At 39.2% G+C, this 23,288-nt stretch overlaps 1 protein-coding gene across 6 annotated transcripts in view; it reads right to left on the reverse strand.

The window, feature by feature from the left end:
• Positions 1-9,521: 9,521 nt before the first annotated feature.
• The window catches only part of AZIN1 (antizyme inhibitor 1), a 29,960-nt gene continuing 16,193 nt past the window's right edge, over positions 9,522-23,288 (reverse strand). For all 6 annotated transcript variants that reach the window (XM_044421745.1, XM_044421750.1, XM_044421748.1 and 3 more), the window contains 10 exons: positions 22,342-22,539; positions 21,922-22,095; positions 19,814-19,986; positions 18,095-18,229; positions 16,596-16,677; positions 14,962-15,036; positions 13,816-13,981; positions 12,816-12,931; positions 12,478-12,692; positions 9,522-11,361 (listed from right to left, as the gene is read on the reverse strand). In XM_044421745.1, coding sequence (XP_044277680.1) covers positions 11,250-11,361; positions 12,478-12,692; positions 12,816-12,931; positions 13,816-13,981; positions 14,962-15,036; positions 16,596-16,677; positions 18,095-18,229; positions 19,814-19,986; positions 21,922-22,095; positions 22,342-22,443 — 1,350 coding nt within the window. In that variant the 5' untranslated portion in view covers positions 22,444-22,539 and the 3' untranslated portion in view covers positions 9,522-11,249. The remainder of the gene's footprint in view (positions 11,362-12,477; positions 12,693-12,815; positions 12,932-13,815; positions 13,982-14,961; positions 15,037-16,595; positions 16,678-18,094; positions 18,230-19,813; positions 19,987-21,921; positions 22,096-22,341; positions 22,540-23,288) is intronic.

Raw genomic sequence — 23,288 nt, forward strand, 5'->3', positions numbered from 1 at the left:
TGATGCCTATGTGAAAAGATCAAAAATATTAGAATGTGAATAAAGTAGATAGGTATGAGAAAAATAAACTCTAATCCCCACTGGGCATATTTCATGCTAGCCTATTCTGAGGCAAATTGGCTGTTCTGCAAACCTGAGAGTTGGGCGCACTGTGGGATGGTCACTCCCTTCTTCCCTTCCCTACTGCTCAGTTCTGCTATGGATTTGCCAAGGGATGCTGCCACAGGACCAAATTGTAGTCTCCTTCTTGCTGCATTTGTAAGCTGGTTTTGGCTCACTGAGGGTGTTAAGTCCCCTTAGCCTTTTTCCTGGAGATTGCAGTCTCTAGCCTGACAGACCGCCCCTTCAAAGTGCCCAAAGAGCACCACGGTTGCAAATGTATTTTAAACTATTTTTGGACTTCCTAACAAGTACAACTCCTTGGATGTGCATGTGTCAGAGAAACCAAGAGCAATGCTGCCAGGAGGCCAGAACCGTCTCAACTAGGCTGATCTAGCAGAGTTGCCCAAGGCAGAATGGGCAAAGCTGAGGCACCAGACTAAAATGCAGCCACCCTTTTCAGAAGGAACTGTTACATCAGCAGAAGAGAATGGATATCTCTAACAGTCATAGGGACATAGAATCTTCTGAAGGGCAGCTACTGGGCAGCACTGGTAGCTGAAGGCTGAAGATCTTTTGTAAACAATGGCAGTGAAGCTCAAGATAACTCTGGTTAGTACTGCACAGAAGACAGCAGTGGTAAACCACTTCTGAATATTCTTATCTTATAAACCGTATGATGAAACGATCCAATATGAAAGAGGAGATAGTGCCAGAAGATGAGACTCCTTGGTTGGAAAGCACTTTGCTCTACTCGGGAAGAGCAAAGAACAAGTATGAATAGTGTATAACACCACAAATGACACAGCAAGATCAAAACCAAAAGGAAGTTACATGGCTGACATGCCCAGAGGGACCAGGAAAATCCACTGGTGCACAACACATGCAACTGGAACAGGACAGGTATAAATCAAAGCAAACTGGAAACCATAAAGCAAGAAATCAAGCCAGAACTTTCACTGGAAGCAAAAGATGATAAAACTGAAGATGTACTTTGAAGACAATTTGACAGCATGTAGCAACAACAATATGTGCAGATATTTGAAAATTATTGGTGGGGGGAATAAAGGAATGTGTGCAAGTGTGCACCTGTGAACTTACACATGTCTGAAAACCAGCAACCTCACCTGGATAATGCCCTTTTAAAAAGTGGGATGTCATATTTTCCATCTTAGTGAAGATCTCGTGTCTTGGAATCAAGTGGGAAAATGAAAATACTCTTAGGAAGTGGACTCTAAGAAGGAAAAAAATATAATTTTGCTACAGAACCATTCCCTTGGTGTGAGCACAGATTGTTTTTGCCTTCAGTTTGGTGTGATAGTTTACCTTTTGACAGCTGTCAAAGCCAAACCAAAGCAGGGAAAATGCGTTTTCTCTAGGTCATTGTCCATGACTGGTACCTGCTGCACTTTAACAGTGGATAGCTCTCTGGATATTACCTTGGTGAGACTACCCATTTTCAGATTTCTGTACTTTGCAGATTCACACTTGCAAAAGACTGAATTTTTTTTAGATCTGTGCAATTATTGGTGCCTGTTAGGCGGTCCAAAATACTTTTATAAATAGGTTTACAACCACAGACAGTCTCTTCAAGGTGCGGCTTGTACACTTTGAAGGGACTGCCAGTTGCTATCAAAACAGATCACAAAAGCTGGCTGTCAGGCTGGGGATTGTGATCTAGGGGTGCAAGGGAAAGTATAGGAACCAAGTCACGATTGAATAAAAAGGTTTTGACCTGGTGCCGAAAAGAATATAAGCTCGGCGCCAGGCAAACCTCTCCGGGGAGCGCATTCCACAATATGTGTTGTGCTCTGTTGAAGTGCAGTTTTAGATTTGTTCAGTCATTTAAAATGGCATTTTAATCTATAGGAGACAATAATTTGTATGAGTTATTACTGTGCAGAGAGCAACATGAACTGTTTGGGTAATTCAGGAGTGAGAGAAAGAGCACCGAGGGGTAAACCTATTGGGAGATGGAACAAGGAGCTAGTGATCTAGTTGGCACATTGGAAATAGCTTACAGTGCAATCCAGTGACTGCAAGATAGCAGCTGGATGGCCACAAAATTTTTCCAAGACCCAGCTATGAGGTAAGAAATCACTCATACCTCATAGCTGGGTCTCTAGACTAGGAAAGCTTTCCTCTCCCTCTGTAGCCAGTACAGAAAGAGCTGCCCTGGCTGTATCTCTGAGGCCTGATGGGAGGGGAAGGGAGGAGTCAGGCACTCCCAAAATAAGCCATATCCTGGTGGCACCTCAGTGGCCTTCCCTCCTGCTCTGGAGTGCCGCAGCCAAGCAACCAAAATCATCTGTCCAGCTGATTGGGAGGAGCACTGAGGTGACCTTCATGTTGCACCCTTCCCACCTTTTGTAGAATATCTGTAACATCTGTAACAGTTACCCGTAGCCTGTGTGGATTAATTCCTTTGACATTTTGAATTAATGTCTCCTATGTTGTTTGCTTATCTTTGTGTGGTATCTCCTCTATATTCTGCTCTTCTGGAATCTAAGTCATCTAAATGCATTATCCACCTTCTTTTTTTACACTACTAATTATTATTACAGTAGTTAACTGCTCCATGCACATCTTAAGCAAGCAACTGTTGGTATCTTCTGCCTACACTTATTTAATAAGTGATATATGCATTTCCTTATTGTGTTTAGTTTACTAATTTATCTCTATTTGTGTTTTCCACTGAACAAGAAACCAGGATGGAGGCAGCTCTGAGCTAACAGATGCATTCTTTATTTTCTGAAATGGAAGATCAAGCATTTGCAACTTTCTTGTTCCGTTTGTTCCTGAGCACAGTTCAAGGTAAGTCCTGAAGCTATTCAATAACCTGGTCGGGTCCAGTTTGAATCAAACCATCCTTCTCTAGGTCAGCTTACCTTCTCTGTGCAGATCTCTTGAATTTTCTCTCTTCCCCTACCCAGCTTGCTTTTTGTAACATTTTGCCTGATGAAGAGATCTGGAGAACTCAAAAGCTTGTATTCCAAGTTAGTTCCTGAATGCTGATGCAGTGCTTGATAGCTTGCAAAACTGGCAAGGTGCCAGTAACTACCCTGTGTCCCTGAATGCTCTAGCTCAAATTGCCATTATTATGAATCATGTGAGAGACTATGAACAGTTATTTCTGCCTTTTGATCTTAGTACAATAGCCTGAAATTTGCGGAAACATTTGTGTGATTAGAAATGTTTATGAAGTGTCATGTATGGAAATCTTGCAAGAGAAACTGTGTTTTGAACTTAGAGAGTGATCCAGTGGCTCCTGTGAATGTTTGGATTTCCAAATCTACGACTGGTGACAGAGCTCTCACCTCACTGCTGGGGATCTGTGCTCCATTCAACTTCTCTGCCTCAAGCGAGCACAGAAAGAACTGTGTTGGCTGCTTCTGTGAGGTCAGAAAATGGAGCTGTGATAGAGGATAAAGGGGACATTCTGGAAGGCAGGGAAGTGAGGAAGCTGGAATTGCCAGGATAATAAAGGGCTATCAATCAGCTAAGTGGCCAAAATCAGCTGTCATGCTGAAATGCAGAGAGGCAGTACGAAGAGGCAGAGATCACTTCTGTTGGTTGTTCTGGTCTGCAGTGGATGTTTACAAGCCTCTGAATTTGGGAGCGTACGTGTAGCAAGGGTGCAGAAACAGAACCACACACTTCACTTCTCAGAAATTGCATGAAGGGGGAGTTGAGGTATCGCATTTACTTGAAAACCTAGAGCAAGCATTTTCAAGTAAATTCTTAATGCAGATTCTTAAGAAACATCCCAGTGTAGCTTCTGTACACATTTCTGCTTATCCTATCTGAAGGATAGGATGAGCACAACTGCAGCAGAGATTTGATTTTGGCTTCCTTTTGATAATTCGTCAAGGCAGTGGAGGTCACATGTATCCCATTTCTGCCTCCGCTTAAAAATATGGAAAAAGCAAAACATTACCATAGATAAGACAAGTGTTCCCTTTCAGTTTCTAACTCTGGTAGAGCAAATATTTATTTTAAAATGCTTCCATTAAATTTAGTATTAATCTTACAACTCTTCTAATGTGTAAGTTAACTTACATGGGTAGATCACTTGAAGCTGATACGCTAAGCAACCAATGAGTGAAAATTCAGAAAGACCTACGAGCTTGGTTCTGGCATAAGAGTAAGGTTTACAGTGCCTTGCAGATCTCTTTGCCCCCTTTGCTGTGACATGCCTAAACAAGTTCTGGTGCAGCCCACTGCTTGCAAAAGCCACAGACAATACTCTTAAAATAGTTGAAGGGAGTCCTGGGTGTAATTCTGATGCCACAGGATTTAGCATTAAACAGACCCATTTCTGGAAGGCCCTCTGAATTTGTTGGAGAATATATCTAAACAAACAGTATCACGAAGACCAAGGAGTTATCAAAACAATTCCAAGACTGGAGTGGAGGTTTATCTTCCAGCAGGACAATGACCCTAAAAACACAACCAAAGTTAACAGTGAAGTAGGTATTAAAATGCCTTACTGCTGTTTTAAACCAACTGTATTAACAGTCACTTTTCATTTCAGTTTTTTAAAAGGAGTTTGGAGATCAACATCTTGGTATAACCTGTAGTTTGACCTAATGTGTGGTTGACTATATTGCTCTCTTGAATAAAATAGATTAGTAAAATGTGACCTCTAGTGGACATCCATTGGCAATTACTTTAAGAATATCCAAACCATGAGAATCTGAATGAGCAATTATTCTTCAAGCTATATATCAAACATTATACAAAGTTAGATAATTGGTCCATGTGGCAGAATGCTAAGATTTTACTCTAAAACTAAATTGTCCATATGACTTCTGGATCGAAAGAGAACTCTCTGAAAGCTGACTTGAATAAATTTTTGAAGCAGAACTACACAAAAGTCAGGGAAAATCAGAGAAACTTTGGGCAGATCATGGGTTGTTAATTACCATATGATTTACCACTGCATATGCCAGGTGTGCGCTGCCACCTTTTTGACTATTCAACCCCCAATCAGCTCAACTGGGGTTTGCTATGTAATGCCTAACTGGGCAGTATAGGTTATTTGCGGGTTAAACAACAGTCAGGATGTGAGCACCTCCATCTGCTGGCCTAGCATCTGAACAACCACTTGGGTTGTTGCAGGATTGGTCCCAGACCCTCCTGTAGCTCTCAGGCTCTTGATTGAGCACCAGTTGCGAGTCCTGGTGAAAGAACAGAAGTGTGAACTCCTCCTTCCAGAAGCTGCCTCAGCAATAGAGGTTACTTGAGTGTCGCTATACCTTCATCCTGCTTGTCTGATCCTGTTCCTATCTTGCTTCCCATGCCATGCCATGCCTGAATCCCATCTGGTTTCCTGTCCCAAGGTACCTGCTTATCTTGCCTTGCTCTATCATCTCTGGTTATTGACCTTTGGCTTGTTTGCTACTGTGTTCCTGCCCTGTTCTACTCCATAGCTCTGTTTCCTAATCTTGGACTGTTTTGTGACTAGGACTCTGTCTTTGCTATTGAACTTGGGAGTGTGTTTGCACTCAGTCTTGCCTTGGTCCCTGCTGCTTCCATCTGCCTTGTCTCCTGCCTCCTCCATACCTGGGCACTGACAACAACCCACAATTAAACTAACTGCTAATCAACTCCTAATCTGCAACATTATATGCAAACCAGGACTGTGTCTGAATATCAGGAAACAAAAAGGTTACTGCATTTATTTGGGTCAATGCTGTTATGTTCCAAAATAATTTGAAATGGGGCAGAGACATTTCAATACCAAAGAAAGCTGCCCCACACAGAATCAGACCATTGATGTTCCTTGCTCAGTTTGAGAACAGAGGTGAGACAGCCCGGGATTTAACCCTAAGTGGCACCCTGGACCTGGTGAGACACTGTGAGTGTTGTTCTGGGTAAATTGTTGGAAAACAGTAAAGATAAAATAAGCATGCATGACATCTTCTGCTGTTCAGGGTTGTGTGAACATCTGAGTAGGGACAATCTGGTAGACATTGTTACTTAGCTTCCAAAAAGCTTCTGACAAAGTTCACCAAAATCTGAGCAAACTTTGCAGTTATGGAGTAAGAGGACAGGTTCTCTTATGGCTAGATAACTGGCTAAAGAATAGAATGAAGAATGATCAGTTTTTGCACTGGACAGATATAGTTGACTCCTGCAAAGATCTGTATTTAGACCTGTCCATTTTAATTTGTTCAGGAATGATCTGGAGCTAGGGGACCAGTGGGGTGGCCATGGTTGATGGCACCAAAATATTCAGATAGTTAAAAATAGAAGGATTGCTAAGAGCCCCAAAGGGGCTTCAAAATGGCAAATTTGTCTGAGGTTATATTGTGAGGCTAAAACTTAGAGGAACCAATTCTGAATGACCCTCATTAATTGGGGGAATGGCACTACCATGATAGTCATAGCAATAAGGCCATTGAAGGGTACAGTCCAACACCTGAGCAATTATACCAAGTCCTGTAGAGTTTGTACCCAATCTAGGAATAGGCAAGTTCAACTTGAAGTAGAATCCAATATGGCCCCAGTAAATTTGATAGTCTGAATGGGCCAAGTGCATGCAGAAACCCAACTGAATGCAAGGGCATTGGACAGCTCATTTTTTAAATTCCACTGTTAGGAGCCAGTTGTCCAGATATGGGCAAACCTATATGCCTTTATGTGCAGAGGAAGGCACAAACAACTGCAACAACTTGGTGAAAATGCTTGGTGCCGTTGACAAGTCACACAAAAGTACATGTAATTAGAGTGCCTCAGAACTGTTTGCAAAGGGGTGAAAATGTTGGTTAGACCTTTCTATGGTGATGTGAAAATAAGTGTATTTGAGATCTGTGGAGACAAACTAGAAGCCAATATGCAACAGAGGCAGGACCGTAGACAGCATGGTCATTCTAAATCTTTGGGGCAGTAATATAGGAATTAATGTCATGTTCCATGGGGAGGCAGTAAAATAATGGGAGTAGAATTCACTGTATTGGTATCAAGTAGGCACCTTGGAAATGGCACCTTTAGATCGCAGAGTTGATCTGCCTGAAAAGGGAAGGAGGACACTAAATCAATGCAGTAATCCCATACAATAGATAATACCCATATATCCATTGTAACTGCAGCGTAGGCTGATAGGAAAGATGCAATTCTAGCTCTGAAGGTAGGTTGAGAGGCAGAAGAAAAAGGAGGAATCAAGTGTGCTGCTTGCAGGCCTTGTTTTCCTCTTGCAATCGAGATGAAACTAGGGAGGGGGGCAAGTATTGCCTTCTAAATGCTGGTGGTTGCTGAGGATGGCAAGATTAATCACTGTGATGTCAGTCTGAGGAAAAAAGGAGAGTTGAGACCATACTAGGAATCAAATCAGGAGCACAGAAGATTGACTGGTACCCATCTTTATGGTAGTGGCTCTTGCTTTCTGCATGGAACCCATGACCTTGTGCATTTTAGAACAAGGCCCTTTCCATTAAAAGGCAGGTCTTCCAATTCCTAATTTAGATTCTTAAGTCAAAACAGAAAATCATAGCCAGACATGTCTTCGTAAAGCCACTGCCTCCATTATAGCTTTGGCGTCACAGTATGTCCGGTGCCTGCATATATTCAGCTGTTGCTTGGATAAATGAAGGGTCTCCGACTACAGTACTCTTGCCAGTACTTGTCATCTAGGACATGATTGCACAGTGACCTGATCTTCTCCCACAAGAACAGCTGTTACTTGATGTGTTGGCTTGATAGTTTGCTACTCTAAGGCCAAATTCTGCAGATGAGTTGGTATGTCTTTTCATAGCATCCAGGCACCTACCCTTCTGGAACATGAGGTGGCAATGCAGGTTAAACTGTTGAGCCACTGATCTTGCCAATCAGAAAGCCGGCAGTTTGAATCCATGTGGCAGGGTGGGCACCCCTACTCCTGCTCACCCAGGAGCTTGAAAGTGTGAGTACACAAATGGGTACCCACCTCAGTGGGGAAGCTAGTGACCTGTGTGGAAAGTGTGTGGACCAGCCCCATGTTGGACCTGCAGCAGCAGTGGCAGCAACAGCACTGGAGAGAGACCAGAGGCACCGACACTCCCGCAGACTAGTGCTCGCTGCTGTGTGCGCGCAAAGCTGGCTCGCCCCTTGTGGTGGCATTTACTTTCCTACTCAGTACTGAACAGAGCCACCAAGACATTCTGCGACCTGAAGTGGAGAATAAAAGAAAAGTCACCTCCATTCCTAGTTAAACTGTGCAATACCCAAAACTGGTAAAGTGATTTTGGCACATGAGGAGCAAAATCCCACGTACATCTCCTCTACTCCTGGTAAGTAAAAATAGAACAAATAACCATTTGCTGCTGCTTCCAATATTGGGTGCCTGAGGTGGCTGCTAAGGGCAGGACCAGGCCTGGTAGTTATGTCTGCTGAGATGGTTTTAAAAGGTAATTAGACAAGTTCATAGAAAGTCATAACGGCTATATATTAACTCCAGTATCAGAGAAAGAACACTTCTGAATACCGTATGCATTGCCTTTTTGTGACTTCCAGAGGAAAACCTAACTAGACAGACCTTTGCTATGGTTCAGTATAGTTCTTATGCTATTCTGTGATGGATTTGCAAGTTGTAGTGAACCCTGTGCAAGAGAATGCACAGAACCTAAACAGGTTTCTTGCCATTCAAACAGCATTGCTCATGCTACATAAGATATAAATGTGGAGGAAAAATGCTGTTCATTATGATCTGGTGTTCTGCAAGTAAGTAAATTAAATCCCTCTTATTTTTGCTAACACTTAACAAAAGTTTGCATTTTCAAAAGCTCATGCAGCATAATTGTCCTATTTAACTTTATGAACATTTTAAAACCAATTATTGAACTGTGTTCAGTGCATTTTTTAAAGGTCCCCTCCAGCAGTCAGGAATCCGGCACACCCGAGGGCATTAGGCACTAACCTCTGTGGTGGGTCTTTCCATGTAATTCAAATAGGTAGCATACAACATTAAGTCTTCTCTGTGGAGACGTATGAGACCAGTGCACATTACCAGCAGTAAAGGAATACTGTTAAGCCAATACTAGCTCCTCCCTCCCCCAGGAACAAATTTAGTGTTTTGCCCAAGAGGGAGGGATGATACAGTGCTGCCATCTATAAATGAGGACTATCACATAAAATATGTTTACAGTGAATATGTTTAAAGCTAAGGACTTAACCAGAGATAAGGAAACCTCAAAATAACTGCAGTGGTTCTTCTCTCCTTTCATGATGCTTTCCAGCTGGTTCTTAGTGCTGAATTGCTAGCAGAAGTTTGATGTATCTAAACATTATTTTCCACAGCACATTTTCTATTGAGCATTACTGTCGATTGTCCATGCATTAGCAATTTGGGTTACTTAAAAGAGGAAAAAAGAAGTTATAGAAATACAATATTAATCAGGCTAAAAGCAAATAGTTGTACTGCATACATGACAAAGTTCCATTGGTTATTTGCTATATAGAAATCATTCAGTTTTATATTTGAATTATTCCAAAACTGATATTACAATATTGTAAACAGAAGATAGGTTTTCGCATATAAATTCAAATACATACCAAGTTCATGGCAACTGTCAAGTACAATACAGACATTTCCAAGGTGACTGTACCATTCAGAGTGGAGTCAGTTAAACTCACAACAGTTCTAAAAACTTTATAGCAGAATCCAGGGCATCTTTAAAGAGGCTTGAGAGATAAGACAATTCCCCTTTTGTGTGTGACAGAATTGTGAGAGATATTGGATCAAAATGTTAAATATAGTTTTTTTCTCAATTGGAAAACTGAAATGTGTATTTTTTTCATTTGTGCTTTTAATGTTTACAGCTATATTCTATACTCAGGTGTATTAGAGTTAGCTGTAGAAACTATTCACACAAGTAAAAACCATATTAAATATAGTACCTGTTACTGTAGAATGATCAGCCTGAAGGGAGTATTTCCTAAGCCTTTAATTTAACTCCACTGAACTGAGGTGGAAAGAAATCCTGCCAATTGGCACTAGTATAGATGCATTAGCACTTGGCAGCCCATTTCACATCAACAAATTAGAAATACTAATCTTCATTTTCAACTTAATTCTGGCTTGGTGCATTGCAAAAATTGCTTCCAAGGCTACTAGGTTAGCAAAATAAATTAAAATTAATAATCAAAGAGTGGGAGGAGTCTAAGTAACAATGAGTAAAAGCTTCAATATTTCCCTTGCTAAGTCTTCTGTCTGATTAGTTTCTGAATGCCAATCATAACCTTTTTTTGGGAAGTTCAAGATTTGCAATCCAATGCTATGTGGAAAGTTAAGCCCTTTGGAATCAAATTGGTTTTACTCTCAAATGGGTTGAGAATTAGTTTTGCTTTCAATAGCCAAAAGAATAGAACAATAATTCCACTTCTTGTTTAAGTTTGATTACTTCTTATGGGGTTGTCTTTTGGTATCTGTTGGCTCACAAGTGTAACATTTAAGAGTATTTAGTCTAAGTGTATTTTAACTGAAGTTAGTGCTTTTCAGCTTAATTTTAGTTATTAAGGGTCTGTCAGTTAACTTGTGAAGGCCTTTTAATCAAGTACTTTGTGCCCTTCTGTGCTTAAATTATCATTGCTGCTTAGACTTCCATTAGCTTGGGGTGGGGACAGTAAAGTCTACACAAAAAGTTATTGCAATCATACAAGGGTGGGTATGGCAAGGGTGAAATACAACAAATACTATGATGCAATTTTACATTTATTAAACTACAGTTCAAAGCACAAATTTACACATCCTAAATACACTAAACATAGCTAATGAAGTCACACTTGTTTCCCACTGACATTTTATTTATCTGGGGGAAAGACAACTTTACAAGACTTTCTAACAGAAATCCTTAGTATAAAAACTGTACTTGTATGTAAACTGTTTAATAGAGAACCCAAGTGATGGGTTTCCATCTCAACTAAGTCATCCATTTTGTTGCATATTATTTAAATGCTGAGGGACTGAGTGATCCAACATGTTTAAATCTCTATTATTTAACCCTTACTCCCCCAGGAAATTATAGTTGTTGTTAGTTTTGCCTGGTCCCAATTGATTTCAAGTTTCAAAAATTCATTCAAGGTTGTTTCATTTTCCTTCCAAACTGGAATGTTGTGACCAGACAAGACTACAGACGTGCAACTGCAAGGCTAAATGAAACATTAATGCTTGTTTAAGCTGCAACAGAAAAGCGGTCTTCAGGGCTCAGCTGAATGCAAGAAGGCACGAAGAAGAAATTCTTCATCAGTGTGTCAGAGGTGAATCCAGCGTCTTGCATTTCACACCTGAACAGAAAACACAGGCAGATATTCAGGCAAAATACTGGAAGAAAACAATACATTTCACTCTCCAAAATGCATTCAGTCTGTTCCTATTTTCCATACTATTCTGCAAGCGAATGTGACCAATTAGACACATTAAACCGTCTAATTTTAGTTCTTTCCCACATTTTATGCTATCAAATCATTAAAGGGAAGTTTGGAGGTCAGATTTTTTGTATATATACAAGAAAGACTTTGAACAGTATAGAATTCTTACAAGCTTCAGCTTATTATCATCCAATTACGTAGCAGATATAAATAATAGTATTATAAAAATCAGCAGTCGGCAAGGACTTGATAAACTGAATTCACAGATCCAGATCATTCTGTTCCTTTTACTAAAAGGTAAACTTTTCATTCACAAGAAGATCCACGACTGCCAGCATTCTCTAGCTTGCATGGCTATCTGGGGAATGCTGAGAGTGATAGGACCTTATTCTGTCTAAACTGTGTAAGACTTACCTAGAGTCTTAATGGCAGAATATGCCTTGCCAAATAGCAACTGGTCAAGACAAGCAATAAGAAACTATGCTGGGTGTGACACTGCCGAGAAAGCAGCACTTGCAAGTACATTGATTGGCCACAGTGCCAAGCCTCCTAAAGCAAGACCCATGTATACTGTTTCCATGAGTCACTTAAACTCTGTGGATAGTCTTTTAAAGTTCTGTCCTCCCAGAAAAAAGCACTGCAGCATTAAAGTGACTGCATTATGAGAGCTAAACTACTTCATGGCTATATCATAAACATGAACATACTGCTTTTTTTTTAAGACAAACCTGTAAGGCCAGCCAGACTTGCGACCTGTTGAGTCAGCCTGTTAACAATCTCACAAACCAAAACCTAAGCATGCAGCTTGTACATAAGCTTTTAATATGTCCAGCACATGCAATGGTTATTCTATTTTGTACCTTTAACCTATGAGATTAGTCCAGCTAAGAAAAGTTTACTTGTCCAAAGATGAACCAATGAGCTTCACAGTGAAAAATTAAATATGGGTTTTCTTGTATCCAAATCTAACACTCTAGCCACTGCTCAGTCACTCTAAACACCAGATGACTGTAAAAAACATTACAAACTTACCAATTACTGACTGACATTATGTAATAAACTGGTGGCCTTTGGAAGTCATTAAAAACAGATTGTTCACCCAAAGTACCAGAACCCATATTCTCAAAGAGCAGCCAGTCTCCAACATTCAGCTCAGGGAGAAGACAGTTTTCCACAACTTGATCAAGCTCATCACAGGATGGACCCCAAAGGCTGCTTACAAACAGAGGCTCATCTTCCTTGTATTTCTGCACAGAAACAGTTATGACAATTAGATTAAGGTATATGGGGCTATCACTGAACACAGTGGCCAAATACTGTAAGAAGGCTATGTGAGGATCTTAACCTAAAGTTAATAAAGATGTGCTCACCTTGTGAACCTCTGGAATAGTGGTCAAATTCTCAGATAATTTGCTTGCAAAAGAACCATAAACACCATCGTTTATGTAGTACATGAAGACTGGTTCATCATCTTGGCTGTGTTCCACTGTAAAAAAATGTAACAGTATCATAGTAAATTCCCCTTTATTGTCTTAAAATGCAATACAAGATTTTCAGGAGCACATGAAACATACACATGAACAAAAACATGGGAAAGGAGTGCTAGATAAAAGACAAATATATGGGAAATTGTTTAAGCTGAATGACCTTGCAGCATTTTAAATATGAGTGTTCTTCACTTAACACAGTCACAATATAATGATAATATAAGCATGCCTTCAATATGATGAACAAGGCAAACCCTATGTTAAAAATTTAAAGTGTATCCTACAGGCAAAACTTTAAACTAGAAACAGAATGTTTTTAAGGAAACAGAAGTATGACCTTGTTCCTTGTATTTCCTCATTTGAGGATGGTTCTGTAGCTATTCATCAAACCAAATAATCTTTAAAAAGGACACCAGTTCAAATATTGGAACAATCTGACATCTCAAGGGAAGAGGATGGAGAAAAAAGCTAGCTAAGCAATCTGGTATTTAGCTCAGGTATTATTTAATTTCTATACTGCCCCTTAGCTGGAGCTCTCTTGGCAGTTTATGAAAATCCATAATAAAATGCAGTTACAAATACCATGCAAGGTAATTCTTCATGCAACTGCCACCACAGATTTAGACTACCATCTTGCCCTGAGAGGAGAAATTTCGTTTCCCTGGGGCATGACTTTAACATTTTATATTTTAGTAATGCTTACTGTTTTAATGTTTTTACATAAAATTTTCTGTGAGTGTTGTGTAAAAAGCACTACTTAAATAAAATCTCAGAACAACCTGAAATAAAAAGCAACCTATTTAATCATAATTTTTCACTATGATCCAAAGTGCATGTTTCTCTGCAGTCTGGATGATTTAAATGTGCAGCAGATTTTGCTTACTTTTAGAGAGAAGAGGGTCATCAGATTGAACACCTTTCTTTGCAATAATATTAACTGCTAGAGTAAATGCAGATGAAACATAATAGCATCCAGGCTCCGCAATCACATTTACACCAGATTCTTCAGGAAAGTAGATATCGAGCAATGGACTGACAACATGATTAACCTAGAAGATAAAAAGGGAGTTGTTTGACCTTTTCCTGCCAAGTTTTTCTACCAAGTAATGAAAACTTCTATTAAATGTTAAGTCTACTTTTAGGCTAATTCATGCCATGCCAAAAGCTAAAGGAAGAAATAACACATTATGATCAAATGTATTATCTTTCAACTATGTATTACATCCAATGGCAGAGGCAGTATGGTTCTGAATACCAAATATTGGGAGGCACAAGTGGGAGTGACTATTGCAGAAATGCCCAGCTTGTGGATTTTCCATAGACAACTGACTGGCTAATATGGAAACAGAATTCTAGACTAAATAAACTTTGGGCAGTTCCTGAACAGTTGCTCTTATGTTCTTAACAATACAATGAGTTCTCTAACAGCCAGTGTGGAGTAGTGGTTAGGATGTTGGACTAGAACTGGGAAACCTGGGATCTAATCCCCACTCTGGCCATGGAACTCACTGAATTACTCTGGGCCTAATTTATTTCACAGGGTGGTTGTTGTGACAATAAAATGGAGTGGTGAACCTTGAAAGCCACTTTGAGTTCCTTGTAAGAGGAAGAAGGGAGAATATAACGTAGTAAATATTACTACAGTGTATTGGGTCTCTTCGCCCTTGTCCAAGCTTTGCAGCTTTATCTCCCAATATTCCTTTCGTATTCAAAGCAACCATTTTAAGCACCTGAATAATTTCAAAGAGTGGTGGATGAGTTTTTATTAAGACATTATATGTGGTTCCATATGTGTTAATGTTCAATTATGGGGTGTTGTATGGTTGATGACAACCCTAGAATAGCTCATGGATCCCACAGGGTGACTTGATTGAAAAAAATAAATGTGAAACAGTCTGACAACCCAGCTACAATAACAAACCATGGTGAGTTATTGTATTACCAATGGCAAATACAAGCATCAAGTAACTGAAAATTACAAGCAACATGTACCAATTCTACAGGAAAAAGCCATTATAGGCATTCATACCTCTTCAAGATCAAGATCATAATCTGTGAAGCCACCACCAATGTCCAACATGTTCATGGTAAAGCCAAATTCTTCCTAAAATGGAAATGCAAAAAGTTTGTTGGCCACAAAAACATCTGGGTTTTTTTTTTCATTTATTAATATCACACAAACTATCTGGTTTCAGTGTTTCATAACAGAAAAAGGCAGTTCATGTTTTATTTCAAAAATAAATGAACTACCTTTACTTGTATTTTGGCATTTAGACCCAGTTTGTATGTAACAGCTAACTGCAATATTTAATCCATAATTAGTTGTAACCAGGGCTTTTTTTGTCGTAAAACGCACCGGAATGGTGTTCCAGCAGCTTTTTTTCCAGTGGATTTTATGAAGTGATTTTGAACGGCATAGCAGATCAGCCGCAAACATCATTAACATAGTGCTTGCGGGCTGCTTTTGTGTCTGCTATCTGATAGTGAGATAGTGAGGGCTTGGGACGCTGCTCCGTTGCTTGGCTTGGGATTGGTGTGTGTGGTCGCACGCTGAGTGCTTACTGCCAGTGGCGACATGCGTTCTGGCACCTTTTTTTTTTTTTTTACACAAAAACACTGGTTATAACTATGCAGAAGTGACCTAGCACATTTCCCTTTTTTATAACTTGTGTTATACCACAGGGTTTTCAGTATAGTTGACAGCATTATGTCCAAACTAGGCATGGCTTTCCTGTAGTGCACTGGGGTTTGTTTGTTTGTTTTTTGCAAACAAGGCTAAGAGTTCACGACTTGTGGAAGGTTTAAGATGTGTTGTTCTAAGGCTGGCTTAGTATGATATCCAGACCCAGCTGTCACTTCAGTGTGGGTTGTTTAAAACAGTAACAGAGTCACTTGGCAAGAGTGGCAAAAACACTGTTGGCTGCTGCTCATCATCTTGCTAATGGTGCCACCATCTACCCTCCTCTGCTATCATGTCTGTCCCTTCATCAATACTGCACTGACAGTTGATAATGCCCTCATTGTTCCTGTAGCTTTTTTTTTTTACCCCTGGGCCCTTTCAAAAGGCACAAATAGGTTCAGTTTGTTTCCTTCAGTCCTGCACAAGTGCACCCATTCACAGGACTGCAGCACGGCAAATTTTCTAATTTTATTCAAATGCTTAATTAATGGTTAAATAGGCAGAGCAGAAGTAAGCTGTGCATACTCCTACAGTAGCTACAGCAAAAACTTCTGTCTGGTTCAGCTGCTTCTTTATGAGTTCTCTATTAAGGTAAGAGCCAAAGTAGAAGAGGAATTTAACAGCTGGTATTTCAACATGTTACAAGAGAGGGAACTTGACAAGGCATTTCTAGACATGCAGAAGGCATATCAATGTGCTTGCGTACTTGCACTGGTTGCTGTCATACTGATACAAATGAAGAATATAAACTGCTGTCCTATGAAAGTGAATTGTGAAGGACTGAGGGTGCGTGTTTTTTTTAAGCCAACCCAATTTGTAGAAATTTGAAGGAATTGATTTTTTCAAAAAAATACTAATCCTCTTTGCAAAAAACAAATCCCACTTGAGCAAATTAGAAGAAAAGACTTGCGAAATAGCATTGCCGGCATTAAAATTGCTCAGAAGGCAGTAGTGATCACAGTAGGGTACAAAAGTTTACTTACGGCCATATCAAAGACACAGCGAGCATCAGAAATAGCATGCTTGTATACTTGAGGTTCTTTGCAAGTTTTTGACACGTGAAATCTAAAGAGAGAGAGAGAGATCAATTTGTATAGCTATCAAGATTACTGTTGTAGCAATAGGTGACCAGGTAATAATTGTAGTGGGTTTCCTTTATAAAATTGTATGTAGCAGCATCTCTATCACTGTCAGAAACACAAATGTCATAGCACACGCAACTGTACATCATGTAAAACAATGCCACAACAACCCACTTTTATCTTCTCACTTCTGTATATATAACCACAACTATGGTAGTTACAAATTTTAGTACACAATTTGCTAAAAGTTTAATTCGTAGAATAATAATAATCTCAGACACAGACTGTTCAAGCAATACTTTGACAGTGGGAGTCAATGAATCTATCTAGGAAATAACACATGGGGAATTTTCAAAAAAATATTTTATCTTCCTGGAATCAGGAAGTTCCCACATTCAACAGCAGTTCCTCCTTCAACCATTCAGTCATTTCTCCTTACTCCCAATATACACAGTGGTCATAACCATTTTACTTTCTTAAAAACAGTAATGCTAGATAACCTTTTAACTCTTAAAATTCAACTTTGGAAATTTTTATTTTGAAAAGAGTACGGAAAAACAAGTTTGTTTCCCAGTTCTTTAATTGTAGCCCTCTATACATAATAAAGCCAAGATGACAGGTGACTGTTACCTAGCAGATCAAAGGAAGCTCACTGTGATCCTAAGCAAGCTCATTTCGAGTAGCTCCCACTGAAAGCACTAAGAATGCTCGCTACAAGTATGCACAGATTCAGCAACTTTTACAGATGTGACGAGTAAAAAATGATTATGCTAAAAAAAAAAAAAAACCCTCTTCCTATCTTTAATTCATGCATTTCTGGAAGTTTGCATACATGTATCCTATCAAGCCCCAAGTGTTAGATAAAAAATATCTGCCATGTGTGTTAAAACTGTTTAAAAAGTAATTCAGGGTACAATATTATGCATGTTTAGACAGGAAAAAGTCCTATCATCCCAAGCATTCCTAGCTAGCCATTCTGGTTGAAAAATGCTGCAAATTTTAGACAGCAAAAACTTCTATATGTGCCCAGGTTTACACCTTTAAAGCTTCAAATAAAATGGTTTATTTTATAATGCAACAAATACAAAAGATCCTTTGTGTGTTACACCACACAAAAAACATACATTTACAAATGACTTTTCTACGGTCTATTTCTGCTTTACTAGGATGCCCAACAGAATGAAAACAGGACCCTGTTAAATAGCCCTTTACTAATATATATATATGAGATTTAGCTGGAAGTGTGGTTAAGAAGTTTTATTGGTAGTTTTATGAATATGCTAACATAACATCACAGATTTTAAAAATATAAAATAGTTAAATCTACTGCTTTTCTATGCCAAACTTAAAAGGGTAAAACATCAAAGGGAAGGTGTGGGAGAAGCGACAAGCCTACTCACTTAACACCAACTATTTGGACATTCAGCTCCTTTGCACATTCCATGAGATGCCGACAGTTCTTCAGGGTGGTGCCAAACTTCATGTTCATCTCTTCATCTCCATTAATGTCTTCTGTGGCAATATGAAGTAAGAGCCTAAGAGAAGGGGAAGATGATTGGGGCACAGTTGGTTTACAGCAGCATCAGCACATGTGAAGTCTGAAGACTGTCAGAAGTATGTTGATTATGTTGCCATTACGCCAGTTCTGTCGATGGACGAGTCAAGTGAACCTGACAAACACAATCCTGTACAGAGAGAAAACTAGCAATTAGGGCCTAAAACATGGAGTCAAAAAAGATAAGGGGTTTGGAAATGCAGCAGCTAAGGACTCTGGAATGCTGTGGAAATGCAGCAGCTAAGGACTCTGGAATGCTGTGGAAATGCAGCAGCTAAGGACTCTGGAATGCTGTAATAAAAATACATTACCTTAGATATAATCATGGTCATCCTAAATTCCTCTATTGACTTTTTGAGGTTGAATAAATAAATATCTCTCAGAACGCCTGTGTAACATTCTTAGGACAAATTTATCACTGTTTAATTTGGGAATGGAATACACTTAGCTTTCCACCCCTCATACTCCATCAGGAATGGTACCAGTTGTTTGCCAATTCACACAACTGTCAGGAATGATTGTATAACCAACCTTACCACTGTCACTCTTAGGGTATCCAAAAGAGGCAGATGTTATCACATTTACCCAAGATGTTACCTACATTTTCAGCTATTTATTCTAGTTCCCAGAAGGATTAGTAGCAGTCATGCAGATGTGCCCTTAAACACATGCAAGCTACAACACTGTCTCTTATTCTCTATTTTTTAATACTCCTGAAACTTGATCCAAAAGCTGAAGATCCAGTATACAACCATGTGGGAAAAAACAGAAGATAGCTGACATTTCTTGAAAATGGAGGACAGCACATAAGTACAGTAATGTTTTACAGAGATTGAAAATGGGAAAAGAGGTGCTCAACTGCATCATTCATTTCCTGAATTAACTCTTCTCTCTAGAGTCAGAAAGTCTACTAGCAACTTCTCTCTAGAGCCAGGAGTTGACATGCAGCTTTCATTTTCCACTATTTCAAAGGGACACATACTTACCACTAACTGGCTTATCTGCTTTTCCTCTTTTCATGCTGATGCCACCCCAGTAATCTAGAAGAAACCTTGATGTGCACTGCTGGTGCAGCACCACAGTTCTGGCATGCAGCATATAGCAGACTAGTTTGTACTTGATTTTTTTTTTTTCTCTCTTGAAATACTCTGGACCAGTTTAAGGGATCTTGAGGCCATTCCCACAGATGGTCATCTGAACAAGCATGTGATACATCCATCATGATACCAGAGTCCCAAGCAGAAAATGGAGAATATTATATATAGTCAGGTGTTAATATTTTTACCTACTTAATGTAGGCAGGAACAGCTTCTGAGACAAGGACATTTTAAGGTATCTTAATGAAACATTGTCAGTAAATGTTGGTAAAATCTTTGAAAATAACAGATTAAAACTAGAATGCCAAACCCAGCTAACTAGCACTGGGGTCTAAAGAGAACACACTCTCAAATTCTAAAATGTAAAGAGTTACACATTCAAGTGAGTCCACTATACAAAAAGGTATTTTAGAAATATATCCCTCCCAACTTATATTCCCCACAATGACAAGTAAAATTATGCTTACTTTGCATTTGGATGAGTTCTAGCAATTTTCTTTAATTCTAGTTCATTGTCACATGTCAATGTGTTCACTCCAATTTTTGCCGCATATTTTATCTGAGAGGCTTGCTTGCAAGGACTTGTGAATATAATGTTTTCAGGAGAAATCCCCAAGTCTTGAACCAGTACCATTTCAGCCTGAAAGAATGAAAAAATTAAACAAGGTTAAAAGGATAAGAAAAGTTGTAAAGTAGATTTAGAGATTAAGGATCATTTTTAAAAAATGCATTTCTAAAAGCTGTTCATAGCACAGAATGCAAATATATAATCTCAAGATTTATCAAAAGCAATATAGTTTTAATTTGCAGTCTGCCTCATCCAAATGCTCATAATATTTCACTTTTGCTTGCTGTCTTCATAAACCAAAAGCCAGCACATTTTTAAGGTGAACAGGTTGAGAGTTCACAAGTGTCTGAAAGTTGCTCATACTTCAGTTTGCCACCATGAACAACACCAAACATGCATGTTGTATCAGAGTACTCTTAGCTGGTCTTAGACATCACAAAGGGCTAAGAATGGCAGGGACATTTTAGGTTTGTTAGACCAATCTTTAAATCAGAGCTTCAAAAGACACACATAAACACCATGAATTAAATGTAGTACCCTATCTACTACAATTTAGTGGTAAATTGCATGCTTTGCACATGTAAGATTTTATTCTTTCTGTCTAGTTACAGGTAACAGGTGATGTGAAAAACTCCTCACCTGAGATACTTTAGAGTTACTGCTAGTCCAAGTAAAACGCACTGGGTTAAATGGATAAAGTCTGACCTGCTACAAGGCAGCTTCCAGATACCAAATTAGCATATTGTGATCAGGGCAATCTACCTGCCCACTCGCATGTGAAGTTTAAAACAGTAAATCTATGATCAAGATTATTTATCCATACTTATTTTAAAACCTAAAAATAGGACATTCGTATTCCATGTACCTGATGAACAATGCAAGCTGTCTTATGAAGATTTTAAAGCATTCGGCCCAATAAAACTTGCTAACAGCACACACAAAACAACAAATCAGCCACTCCACACACAGGAAAAAAAAGGCAATAAAACTGGGAAAACCAGGCTTCCCCAAAATCATTGACCAGAAAATTAGCAACTGGACAAAGGATGCTCCCCTCAAATTGTATAACACCCTACTCCAACTGCCCTGGAACTACAACTAGGGGAATGGAGGTTACTGAACTGCTTTTGAGTTGTTTTAATTTGTTGTCAGCTCTGTAGAGATCATCTGATTGAAAGGCACAAAAATGGCACCTAGTAGTCCCTTGGGTGTGGGGGCAGGGAGTTCCATAAACACAGTATCACTATCCCGCCCCCCAAAAAGTCTTTCCAGTTGCCAGCCTTCTAAGCTCCGAAGGCAGATCCAATGGAGCAGAATCTCTGAAATCGTTTTTAAAGGAATGGGCAAATTCATAAATGAGAGACTGTCAACTGGTTTCACACATTATGATAACCCATACACATGAGTTGAGTGGTTTCTCAATGAACCATGGGTAGCTGTTGAGATACGAGTTGTGTTGTTTGAATCCAGCCGTACTAACAAACCATGATGTTCCTGGTATGGGTTGTCATTATAAGCTAACCATTAGCATGACTGAGTTCACACAAAACAATAACACACATTTTAACAAAAACTCATTGTTTTAACGACAACCCATATTGAACCCATATTAAACCTTGAGTGAGGGTTGTCACATCATATGAACACAGCCACTGGGCTAGTTTCCATGATGATCAAACAGCTCAACTGTGGTTTATTTAAGGTGCATACCAGCAGTTCTTTTGAATATTTAATACTACACAGGGAGTTTAATACTATACTGTGCAGTTTATATAAAAGTTACATAATCCTCACATAACCTACAATGTTGGGTACTCAACAGCATTTTAACTCTTGCATAACTATGGGCCCTGGGTTTGCGCATGACAAAACTCAGCCAGGTATTGAATATACAAACCTTCAGCAGCCCAATGTAGCTTAAATAAGCCACGGAGGGCTCTTTTAAACATGTGCATTGGGTCAATGTCTTCTAGAAAATGCAAAAGATAAACAGAAAGACATACTTACTTTACTTGAACATGCAAACCCAGTTCCAAGAGCTGCCAGTATCTCAAGTACACCTGGAGTAGAATTACATTTTATGTTGTAAAAGGGCTTTATTGGTGCCATCACATTCTGCCAGTGAATATGTTGTTTAAGCAACTTTCCCAGATCACCAACAAAAAAAGTGTTTTTTCCGGTCTAGGAAGAACAAAACAAAAAACAAGGAAACTACAATTAGGCATTAAAAATTATAAAGGTATGATGAATAGTCAATGGCGTCACAGGGGATATTTTCCATTGTCCCACATTATTGACCCATGCACTTGGCCTCCATTTTCCCTAACCATACCATGAACTACAACCCACTTATGAGAATAGAATTGTGGCTGAAACATTTATAAACATTAAAGTGATTAGTGAAAATAAGGTGCTAAAACAGCTTACAAGAGTATGTTCATAAACATAGTTGTCAATGACATCTCCAACATTTACTCCTTCATCCAGCAAGCCAATGGAGTAGTTTGCATCCTCAAGAAGTCCTTTCATCTCAGCCGTATTCCGCAAAGCCGACAGTCATAAACCAAGAAACACAAGGGACGGGCCACAAAGCCTTAGAGCTGGGTCCTTAAATTATGCAACAAACTGTTTGACAGAAAAGATTTAAAAAAATCAATTGCTACAGCAGTGTCAGTTAAAAAACAAACAAACTTCATTTTTTTCTTTTGTTGCTCCCTTTGTTCTCATCAGGATATTATGAAAAGCACTAGATGAATTGTGCAAACAAAGTCCAGCAAAACCATATGGCAGAATCTTTCTGAGACTATACCATTTTGAAATATACAGAGGATCCCTGCATGTAACAAACTAGTACCGTGTGTGTGGGGGGGGGGGGGGAGAGACACATTCTAGCCTACCATTTCTACAATGTGTCAGTTTTCCACATGTATGAAATTCTTTTGTATAATGGATTTTGAAAAATGTAGTCTCTCCACCTCTGGTCTGACATTTCAGAGTCCCAGCAAGACTATTTTTCTCACCATGTACATTATTCCTTAAGTAGCCAATGCAGGTTTCTTACTAGGATACAGCAGACTTTATTTAAAGTTTCAACTACTCTGTTTTTAATACCTTAGTTTTAAAAGACTGAACTTAACGCAACCATATAGGGCTGGTTTGAATAATAATTTCCACTGACATAGACCACATAAGGTGCTTCTGTCGGACATCTTGATGACACCCCACAGCCTCCACACTCCACACATGCTTTCAGCTGGGTCCCTTACAGAAAAGTTTTTTGTGAAACTTGCAATTGCATAAGAACAAGCAAATCACTTTCACCCTGCAATCTGCTAGGGTTTTTCTGGATTCAACTCAATATATCTAGCTATCAA

This window comes from Varanus komodoensis, unplaced genomic scaffold, assembly GCF_004798865.1.
Source record: "Varanus komodoensis strain SLA01 unplaced genomic scaffold, ASM479886v1 scaffold12, whole genome shotgun sequence".
NCBI lineage: Eukaryota > Metazoa > Chordata > Lepidosauria > Squamata > Varanidae > Varanus > Varanus komodoensis.